This window comes from Akebia trifoliata, chromosome 3, assembly GCF_017979445.1.
Source record: "Akebia trifoliata isolate Shusen 1 chromosome 3, ASM1797944v1, whole genome shotgun sequence".
Taxonomy (NCBI): Eukaryota; Viridiplantae; Streptophyta; class Magnoliopsida; order Ranunculales; family Lardizabalaceae; genus Akebia; species Akebia trifoliata.
In genome coordinates this window covers 27,340,472-27,351,962 of record NC_141377.1, presented here as the reverse complement: position 1 = coordinate 27,351,962, position 11,491 = coordinate 27,340,472, and the positions used below count along the sequence as shown (strand labels likewise).

The 11,491-nt window shown below is 34.4% G+C and overlaps 1 protein-coding gene across 4 annotated transcripts in view; it reads right to left on the bottom strand.

Annotated features, from left to right (window-relative positions):
• Nucleotides 1–329: 329 nt before the first annotated feature.
• Nucleotides 330–11,491, bottom strand: part of LOC147406255 (2-methoxy-6-polyprenyl-1,4-benzoquinol methylase, mitochondrial-like) — a 28,151-nt gene continuing 16,989 nt past the window's right edge. For all 4 annotated transcript variants that reach the window (XM_086434218.1, XM_086434216.1, XM_086434220.1 and 1 more), the window contains 5 exons: nt 3,105–3,263; nt 2,853–2,997; nt 2,237–2,308; nt 1,630–1,738; nt 330–884 (listed from right to left, as the gene is read on the bottom strand). In XM_086434218.1, coding sequence (XP_086290344.1) covers nt 783–884; nt 1,630–1,738; nt 2,237–2,308; nt 2,853–2,997; nt 3,105–3,263 — 587 coding nt within the window. In that variant the 3' untranslated portion in view covers nt 330–782. The remainder of the gene's footprint in view (nt 885–1,629; nt 1,739–2,236; nt 2,309–2,852; nt 2,998–3,104; nt 3,264–11,491) is intronic.

Below are 11,491 nucleotides of genomic sequence, written 5' to 3'. Positions count from 1 at the left end.
TTTTCAACTTGTAAACATGGGGCTAGAAGTTTTGGAATGGGCTGATTTTTGGTGAGGATGATCTCTATACCGAGGAGATCATCCTCACCAAAAATCAGCCCATTCCAAAACTTCTAACCCATGTAGGACAAAAATGGTTGGCTAAAATGTTGGCCAAAATATTTGATGCTAAATGGGACCCATATATATATATATAAAATTTTAAATCAAGTAAAATATTGACTATTGATATCTACATGAAGGTTTCTAAAGGTGCTATTTTTATAGAAATTGGCATTAAAAAAAAATCCCCAAAAATCACTTTTAGAGAGAGAGAGACAGGCAAGACATTATATAACAAAGGTAAATTAATATATATATTATAAAAATTCCTTCAAAATCAAAAGACTGTACAATAGTATTATTGAAAGTTCGAAAAAATTGTGAACCCACATGAGACAAGCGCATTCCATAAATAAAAGATACTATAGGTCATAAGGGAACATTTGAGGGGGGAAAAAAGATGGCAAAATGTTAAAACATCGAACCCAAATTACCAATGAACAAATTCAAACTCAGAAAGGACTTATTTGATTATTGAATAATGAGGGACAACGGAATTGACTGAGAAACAACATATGAAATATTGAAGATTCTAAAGAAACAATAGATCAGATAGTAGTGGGGAAGGGCCTCTCACTAACACAAAGTTCTGCTGGAATCCCACATGCCCATTAACAGTCAACTTCTGATATCGTGACAGAGGTCGAGGGATGACAAGCCCTTTCGACTTCTTACGCCTTCTAAAACTTCAATCCAGAATGGATGGCAACAACCCCCCCTACAAGATTTTCATATTCAACTTTCTGAAACCCTGCTGCGGCAATCATTGACGCAAACTTTTCCTGCATCAATAGAACCCAAGAGTAGAAAATCTGAGAGATAATGGACGAGGACTATACCAAATTTAACCTTGGCATTGCATCCATGTAATAGAAGAGCATCTCAAACAAGCATCCTTAAGCCCCTTTTGGAGAGCTTAAATTGCGCCACATATCATCATCATTGAAGTCTTACTGCAAAGATTTGGTGTCGACTAACCACTTACTCAAGCAACCAAATAATAAAATTAAATTATCTTGGGTTAGGAATAATAATTATTTATTTTCCATCACCACACCCTGTTTCTTCTGACTCCGTTTCGTCCCAAATACAAGGCTAGTAGTAGTTCATAAGCGGCAGCACCATTACTTCTCTACTATTTACCTTCCAAACTTTTTAGCATGATTTATTTATCTTTTTATTTTTTTATGAAACTACATCATATTAATGGGTTTGTACCAATATCCTAATTTTGGTGAATTATACATAATTCCATCAATTGTGGTTTATATAAAATTACAACTTGGAAACACACTAAGTTGGATGAGTAACTGGATGTCTGGTCTGAGTTATGCAGCTATATTCAATTTTCTTTAGAAAAAAAAATATAATTCTCAATTTTAAAATATTAAAAACTATTTCTTTAAACATTTATTGAATTTATATATTCAAATGACTCATCATAATAGACTAGCAAGTCAAGTCAACATTGACTCGCCTCAGTGGGAATTCAAATCAATAAGAGATCTCAACAGTAGTGGAATTCACCTGGGGGGGGAACCGGCGGATGCTCTCCACTAAGTACTTGTAAGATTCCCGATCACTTGCAACTAACTCTCCCATTGCCGGAATTACTGAAAATGAATAATAATCATACCTGTGCCAGAAGAGGAGAAATGCTAAGATAAGGGTTATGTCAGTTATATCTTGCTTTCCATAGTGAATAAATTCAACATTTCAGATGTTTCTAGCATTTTTCAGAATCTAAAGACCAAAAAATCCAACATATCATTCTCCAAGCATGGTTTTAAAGTTTTGTAGCATCTCGGAATGTCTCACTCGAAATTCAAGACAATTCAGTTTACGCCAAGACCACAACGTAACATCTACCCCAAAACAATCAATGTTTCGGGAATGTTGCGAGATTTTCAGAAGTCTCGATCAAGACAGTCTCAGTTTTCTCGTGACAAAGACACTGCTTTGCGAGATTCAACCTTTACTCCAAAGAATTAAGAATTGATCAGAATTATCTGAAAGTGCACACAAGCATGCGCATGTCAGTCAACTAGGCGTTTATTTGGTTGCCTAGTTCTAACTTCTTCCCTACCTCCAAAGCAGGGTTATCCATCTCTAAGAAAAAGTCAGAGACACTCACAATTCTTTAAAGACGGGAATGTCGACATGGCTCAGCTCAAGACATAGGAATCGCCCTCCCCGTTTAAGTACTCTGAAATGAACAAACAAAATCCACCGCTGCAAGCATGAGGACGTTAAGTGATAAAGCATAGAAAATATGTTTGAAGAACTGAAGATGAGATAACTTTTACTGGATAAGCACAAAGTTTTGGACAGGATAGATAGAATCAATAAATTATGTAACAATACATTCAACCCAAAAGGTTGGCCTAGCGGCAAGCCGAGCCTTGATAAGCTACTCAATAAGGGTAGGTTAAGTGTTCGAAACCCCACGAAGCAATGAATTCCTTGGGGCCACCCTCCAGTATCCGGTGGACCCATGACTCAAGCAGTTGCACGTAGGACTCTCCCAAGGAGGCGGTGAGTGTGACCGTGGGATTAGTCTCACCCGAAGGTTGGGGAAACCCACAATAAGCAAAAAAGAAACATTCAACCCAAAAGCATCCATGGTGTGTTATCCTCAAATCTATAAAAAAAATGCTTCAAAATCCAAGAAGGTTTCCAATCGCTCCTTAATTCGAGAGGAAATATGGGTGCTCTTATGAAAAAAAAAACAGATGATTTTATGGGATTACCGATAAGCTTCCTCAAGAGCCTTTTCTATGTGTGTAACATTCCTAATCCCAAAGGCAATTGTATAGCCATCCATTGAACCATCTTCAAAGCTTAAGGCTTCTGCATCTCCCTCCACCCATATAAGAGAGCGGCTTTTTCCAAGCCCTATACATGTCAGGAGATCATTTTTCGTCATAAGCAAGAAAACAGATCATAGAGTTTGCAAAAAAGTGGAACATATAGAAGTTTCAGATTCACTCCTAGTACTTCACCTCTTTCTACGGCACGCTTTTTGCCAACGTTTAACATATTTGGGTTGATGTCGCATACATAAATTTGAGTATCATCCTGTAAGTCATCTTCGAGATTATCTAGCATGGCTCTACGACTGATGCTATTGATGGTTTCCAATATTCTGAAAGCAACATCCCCTGCAAAATTGTAAAAACATTCATTGTCAAATTGCAAAGATATAGTGGCAGATAATTCAAACAATTTTTTTTTTTTTTTTTGAATATATGTATTAAAAGGAAACTAAAAGTTCCATTCCTTCTAGATATACAAGAACCTGATCTTGATGATGATCATCATCATCATCTAGAAAGCCTTGCTTTGAAGTCCAAGGTCTTCAGAATAAGTAGGATTATGGAAAGTCTAACTTTAGAAATGATACACTTAAAAGAAGAAGGCCAGTAAGAATTGTAGGCTAGGAAATAAGTTGAAGTGGCCATTTTTGGTACTTTGGTTTTATGGGAGGTTCTATAATCCAAATATCACAAAATCCAGTAAGTGACCAATCCATCAAGAGATATTGTTTGAAAATCTAAAGGATTCGCCCTCTATACCAATCTCTAATGCCCCTATTATCCAATAAACCTTCATCTAAAGGCCTAAAGACCTTGGTTCAGCTGATGGGGTGAAGGCATGGCTCATTGAAGACACTTTCCAAAGAAAATTTGAGCAATTGCAATCAATTTCCTTGATCACCTAGTTGGGCAGTAGAAAAGTTGATGTTCAATAAACTCGAAAGGAGTTAAGAACCAATATCAGATTAATTTCCAGATGGCCTGCATACGAGGGAAGCTTTTTCCATTCCTCTAATTTGCAATTGACACAATCAATGAGAAGTTGGCAAAGTCGAAAGATCATTAGGCAAGTCAAGATACTTGACCGGTAGTTAACCAAAGCCAAATTGTAAAACTTTGGAAACCGAGCCTCTTTCAACATAGAAGATAATGATTTAGCTTTGTTAGCTTGCAATCCAGAGCATTCGAAGAAATTGTCTAGCAATAACCTAAGGCCATAAACAGATGTACCACAATCCAGAGATCATCAGAGTAAACTGTATTAGAAATAACAGAAGTATTCGAGAATCATGGAAGCTGGATTTTTTTTTTTTTTGATCGATAAAGATAATTTTATTGAAAAGAAAAGAGGGGAGATTGAATGTGGACTATTCTATGAGCAATTACTTCAGTGACTGTTTGTAGAGGAAGTTGCAAATGGTTATGGATCGGCATTCCTCAAATGCTTCGGACCAAAGTTTATATGGGTTGAGGGTTGAAAAGGTAGAATTAAGAGATGTAAGCGTTATACCATGCTCTATTTTTTGAATTGCATCCAAGACCTCATCTCCAATCCAATGTCAGAATAAGAGAATTCAACAAGCAATCCGGGCCTGGGGCCTTAATCTTGGGAGGAAACATTATGATTTAGTGATCTACTCTCGAGAAACCTGGGAATATAGCATCATAGCTGCCTGGATACTATTCAATTTAGTCTTGAAAGAAATATCAGAAGTAGGACCTGATGTCTGAGGGGAGACAATGCCTATGATATAGATAACAGCCAAACCTCCATCTGTTTGTGATCTTTAACAGTGTATCCCATAAGGTCTCCCATTTCCAAAATACTGTTTATAGATACATGATCGGAAATATAGGCGTGAAGATTTAGGTGCGCATTGATCACCTTCTTTAAGCCATCTAATTTTGGTCAAACATTGCTTCTTTTTCAGCCAGTGCAAGTGCAGAGTTAAGAGGCTGTCTTTTGACTATGACCTTCAAGTTAAGTAACTAATTGGAATTCGCAACCATCCTGTTGTTTATGAGGCCATATAGCTCAGAATTCCACTTTTTTTTTTCTTATTGCAGACTCTAGTCTTTTCAAATTTTGAACCACCCCATGGTGGTGTGATGCCCTAAATTCCGGGTATCTATGACCCGACCCGAATGGAACAGATCAACCTATATAACTCAAACCCATGTGTCAAAATTTAAGGGTAATAAATGTTTAACAAAAAACTCAAGAAAACCTAGAAATCTAACCGTCGAATATCACCCCTGAATATACACCTTTAGATTTAAAAAATCGGAATCACCGATAGAATCCTCAAAAAAATTCCTGGTATGGTTAGAAAGACATTCCAGAGAATTTTAATATAAAAATATTTAAAACGTAAGATTATTAACAAAATAATTGAGAAAATCTCGTATATTCCTATGTTACCAGTTCTACCAAAACCCACATAGATTAAATACATTGTACGAGAAAATTTTCTACAGTCAAACAGTAAGGAATTTTTGAGTTCCACCAAAAGGGGTACAAAGTGAACTTGGAAAACTAAAACTTCCGTGTTTTGACTCTTTTTGAAAACTGAAATTTTCTTAGAGCAAAATGGGGCCGAAATAGGACTCATTAGTCGAAAATGTAGAATTATAAAATTTGAATCGTTTGTTTCAAAAAATCATATAAAATTTGAATACTCTTCTGTTTTTTATGATTTTGCCTATTTTGGAAAGATTTTCGTACTTTATCTAACTATTATATTGAAATAAAAACATATATAAGAGCAGATTTATTTCATACTCGAAATAAAAACAATGATCAATCATAATTTTAACTACTATTTGATGAACTTAATAAAATAACCATAACCTTTCTCTTGGATAAGCCATCACATAGAATTTTATATAAATAATAAAATAAACCACCACATTATTTATCAAATTTCCCACAATTAACTTCAACATAAACTCAAGATTGAAATCAAAAATTGAAAATTTTCTACATCCAATTAAGGCATATCCCCTTGACGAGCATCTTAAAACAAAATTTATAAACATGAGATAACTCAATAAGTACCACCACACCTCAACCATTGATTTAACAAATATAATAGCCATATTGAGTCAAAGAAGAATATTGTAAATCAGATATTGAGTAACCGATAATAATATGCAATGCAATGATAATGAATGCAAAAGGTCTCATCCACATAACAAGGGATATGCATAAACTAGATCTAAAACTCACATAACATAGGGTCATCTGCCGGACTTTGGGGCCTTGCACCCTAGAACTCTTTAACTCCTTGTTCACATTAGGATTTTACCAATCCGTTATGCCAATCCAATAACATCATATTCCATTCATTATTATCATAATCTAGTCATCATTAAAGTATCCCTCTCTAATAAATGGTATATAAAAAGAAACACATTTTTCCTTATATCAAGACAAGATGTACAAGAAACTTCAAAAGTAAGATAAAATTATAATAGCCAAAAGATCAAAGAGAAGGTATTGCATGCACCTGCATGGAAAAATTAAATTTCATGGTATTGAGGAGATCTTTGGCTATATTATAGAGTATGACCTCTCTAGCAATTTTTTCTCTTTCGCCGAAGTCCAACGAAATTTCTATGGAACTAGATCTAAGGTTTTTGGATTCTTTAATGGTAGTAGGGTTAGTGAAAAAGACAACCTCCTTTAGTTTTAGAGATTTCCCGTTGTGACCAACCGTCTTCCATGGATCCTTGGAATGACTACATTCCAAATTTGTAAACAAATCAGAGTCACAAGATTTCTCATGTGTCATCCTCACTTGAAATATCACATGAGGCTCTAGCTTCGCCGCCCTTTCCATGGGAGAATTCTCCTAAAGACCAAGATCCAGATTTCTTGTTTTGCAAGGCCCAAATATGTTTCTTCATCTCCACTTCAGGGGACTTAGAGTAATGTAATTACTATGATAAAACATTTGATTGATAGAACAAGACTTGAGCTTTTATTCACATAGGATTGGTTGAAAATATGATTTACATCTTGCTCAGGTGTAATGCACTTTGGATAAGATCAATTAAGATCTACTTCGATTCACAACTTGACAAAAGTCAATCTCGTTCTTCTAGCTTCAGATCACATGTTAGAACTAGATTACCAACAAATGCCACAAATCATTCCCATGCATTACTTTGACTAAATGAAGGGAAAGGGGCTTGGATCTATAGTCCAGCTTACCTATCAAACAAAAAAGAAGGGGCAATCTAGGAACAAGAACCCAAGTGGAAATCATTTGAACCTTCCCTTAAAAGCTTCAGGTCCAGTGTCCACTTCCTCAAAATTAGAGACCTTCCTCACATTGACCAAACGCCTAAAGTTACAAAAGTAATCATAATCACACTATATAGAGAATTTGAACAAGAACCAATCTTCAAGGAAAAACACTTCAAAAGGGCCTTTCGTTTTCCACGTCTTTAGAACAATGGCTTTGAGACCAAAATACTAAGTCTGTTTCCCTAACATATAATCGTCAAGGGTGTTACACCATCTCTTTGACCCCTTGAAAAGGTCTTTGGGAATCTTGCAAAAACATTTGTTTTGGAGACAAAAGTGGAAGGCAATGCACAGTTGCTTTGAACCTTCACAAAAAACACAGTTACCCATCAATTTCGGTTAAAGAATCCAAAAACCTCATCTTCTTCGCTAATCTTGCCACCTTAAAAAATCCAAAAATCTTAGATCTAGTTCTGTAGAAATTTCATTGGACTTCGGCAAAAGAGAAAAAATTGCTCGAAAGGTCAAACTCTACAACATACCCAAAGATCTCCTTAATATTTAATGTTTTCCAGGTATGCGCATGATATACCTTCTCTTGTGTATCTTGTTTTTGAAGTTTCTTTTGTATCTTATCTTGAGGTAAGGAAAAATATATGTTTCTTTTTATATACCATTTATGGGAAATGAATACTTTAATGATAAATGGAATATACTGTTATTGCATTGGCACAACAGATTGTAAAAAACTCTGATGTGAGTAAAGAACTAAAACGCTCTAGGGTGCAAGGCCCCAAAACCCTACGAAAGTCCCTGTGTTATGTGGGTGTAAGACCTAGTACATGCATCCACATGTTTTATGAATGAGACATTTTGCATTACATATTATTATCGATTACTCAATATAAGGTTTACAACATTTTTCTATTACGTGATATGACTATTATATCAATTAAATCATGAGTGAGGTGTAGTAGTACCCATTGAGTATTATCTCACATTGCTTATCCAAAAAAATTCAAATGCTCGTCCTGAGGAGATGCTTGAATTAGATACAAAATATTTTAAAATTTTCATTTGTCTTCAACATATTTTGAAGAAATTATGGGAATTTTGACAAACAATGTAATGGTTTATTCTAGTCTTTATTTAAAACTCTATGTGATGGTTTATCCAAGAAGGTCATGATTATTTTACTAAGGCAGTGTTTGTTTGCGTTATTTTTCAACATTTGATGCTGAAAAAAATTAAATTCAGCACTTTTTGTCAAAATAGCGCGTTTGTTTACTCTATATTTTCAACGCTTATTCCTAAAAATAAGTGAAAAAAATTCAGCACTATTTTGATGCTGAAAAAAAGTGCTGAAGCGGTAAGCACTTCGCTTTTTTCAACACGAACAAGTATGCCCTTCGTTTTTTTTAGCATGGACAAGTATGCCTTTATTCTTAAAAGGATATTACCTCTTATATCCCATGGATAAGTAGATAAGCACCCCACAAATTAATAAACCCACACCATGGCTAAATTATTTTGTCTTATATGGGTTAAAAGTTTTGGAATAAGTTGATTTTTGAAGAGGATGATCTCTACAATGAGGAGATCATCCTCACCAAAAATCAGCACATCCTGAAACTTCTAACCCTATCAAAACAAGTTCAAGAACCGTAAATCGTCCCTTTTATTTTTTGAAAACTATTTTTGACGAGTTAGAAGTTTCAAAATGGACTGATATTTTGTGAGGATGATCTCTAGATCATATAGACCATCCTCACTAAAAATTTGCTCATTCCAAAAATTTTAACCCATATAAAACAAAAAAAATTGGCTATGGTGTGGGTTGCCCTTATTAATTCATAGGGTGCTTTTATAATTACACATCCTTCATTTCCATCGAAAATTATTCATCCAAAATTAAGTTATTTTAATGTTGATTTCAAATTTTGGTGACTTGTATGGCATTATTATTTTGAATTTGCAATTTGTGGGCTTTTATAAATAGAAATTATTATTTAAAAATGAATTGTATATTAATTTTATAAGAATTAATATATTTTATTGTGTTTGATAAGAAATAGGTATTTGAAACATGCAAACAATGTATAATATGATTGTAAGGGTAACAAAGACAATTTACCAGCTTCAGTAACGTGTAACAAATATGATTCAGCATCTAAACAAACAACTTTTTCAGCACTTAAATTCAGCGCTTATAAGTTTCAGCGCTTAATGCTATTTAGCACTTATTTTTTTCAGTTTAACAAACAACACCTAAGTTTATGAAATAGTGGATGAACTTAGAATTGATCATTGTTTTTTGTCTAAAAATGGAACAAAACTGCTCTTATATATATTTTCGGTCAATAAATTATTTTTTGGGGATTATTTCACTATAGTAGTTAGATAGAGGACAAAAATTTCTTTTCAAAATGGGCAAAATTATAAAAAACGAAAGAGTATTCAATTTTATATGACTTTTGAAATAAACAATTCAAATCTGTAATTCTACGGCCTTGACAAATGGCCCTTATTTGGCCATCTTTTGCTATAAGAAAAAATCAATTTTCAAAAATAGACAAAACAAGAAAGTTTAAGTTTTTCAAGTTCACCTTGTAATCTTTTTGGCAGAATTCAAAAAAAAAATTATAGTCTGACCATAGAAAATCTACTCGTGCAATGTATTTGATTTGTCTGACTTTCAGCATAATTAGTAAGATAGGAAAATACGAGATTTTCTCAATTATTTTATTAATAACATTAAATTTTAAATATTTTATATTAAAATAATCGGGGAATATCTTTCTAATTGTATATGCCATGAAAATTTTACTAAGGATTTGACTGATGATCTGGATTCTTTAGATCTTAAAGTGTATATTCAAGGTTGATATTCCAAAGTTAAATTACTAAGATTTCTTGAGTTTTTTTGTTAAACATGCATTACCCTTAAATTTTAATACCTGGATTTCCGATTATGGGTTAATCCTTTCCATTCGGGCAACTTGGGGATACCCGAAATTCAAGGTGTCACATGTGGGACTCCTTTCAACATGAAAATAACAAGCATTCATGAGGATGTCTTCAACCTCTAGTTGCCAGTTGAAAACTGTGAAGACTTTAGGCTCTGCAAACTAAACATCTTTGAGTTGAATAGAGATGGATGAGTGATCTAAAATACCAACAAAAGGTAACCTCAATTTTCCATTGCAAAAAACTTCAACCACCGTATATCGATCAAGGCTCTATCTAACTTGCAGAGTAGGCATCTTTGAATAGAGGACATGTTGCTCCATGACAACAATTGAGAAGAAGTGTTGAAATCCACAAGAACACAACCATGTATACACATGTGACTGGAAGCCCATTCACCTTTTCAACCTGATAGTATTAAAATCTCCAAGAACAAACCACATACCAACAATATTGATTAAAAACTTCATGTAGACATCTATCGACAACTATATGGAGGCATTAAATGAATATTGAATCTATCGACAACTACTTCGAATTTCAGGTTACCCAAATACGACTAAAGGTATATGAAAAATAGTTATCCACAAAATCCCAATCTTTCCTCGAGGTTTTGTGAACTTTCAAAAACTTATCAGCAATAATTTTGGTCCCACATAAGCCCATTAGACCAATACCATTGTTCTTGATGATCGTACATGATTGATCATTTCTTTTTGTGGTTAAACCATGAACATTCCACATTGCCGAGGACATTAAGAACAACAAATATGACAGCCATTCTTCCCTGTGAGGCAAGTTGAGGCCATGTGACATGTCAAATTGTAGAAAAGAATTTTTCTTATTCTAACCGCGTTTTCCATTCCCATCTTCTTGTTGATTAGCAACATTTCCTTTCGAATTCTTAGTAAACACTCAGAATTTAAATTCAAAATGTTCATTTCTTGAGAGTCCTCCACTGTACACAATTTGAAAGGGCATCACCTTGATAGGTTTGGCTTGAGGGATTTCAACTTCATTACTTTCCCCACATTCCATAAGAAGAGATTTTTTTCATGTTTACCTTTTTTTCAATTCGAAGTGGAGGTAAGGGGAGGGGGGTTAGGGGGATTTGGAGGATTTGGAGGATCCACCAAATATACAGTCAAATAGAAGTTGCTTGACATATGGCTTCATTAGGCAAGGGGAGTTAAGAGACCAAAATCTTATTGTAGACAACCTCCTTTAGTTTTAGAGGTTTCCCGTTGTGGCCAACCATCTTCCATTCATCCTTGGATTGGCTGCATTCCAAATTTGTAAACAAATCAGTCACAAGATTTCTCATGTGTCATCCTTACTTGAAACGACATGTGAG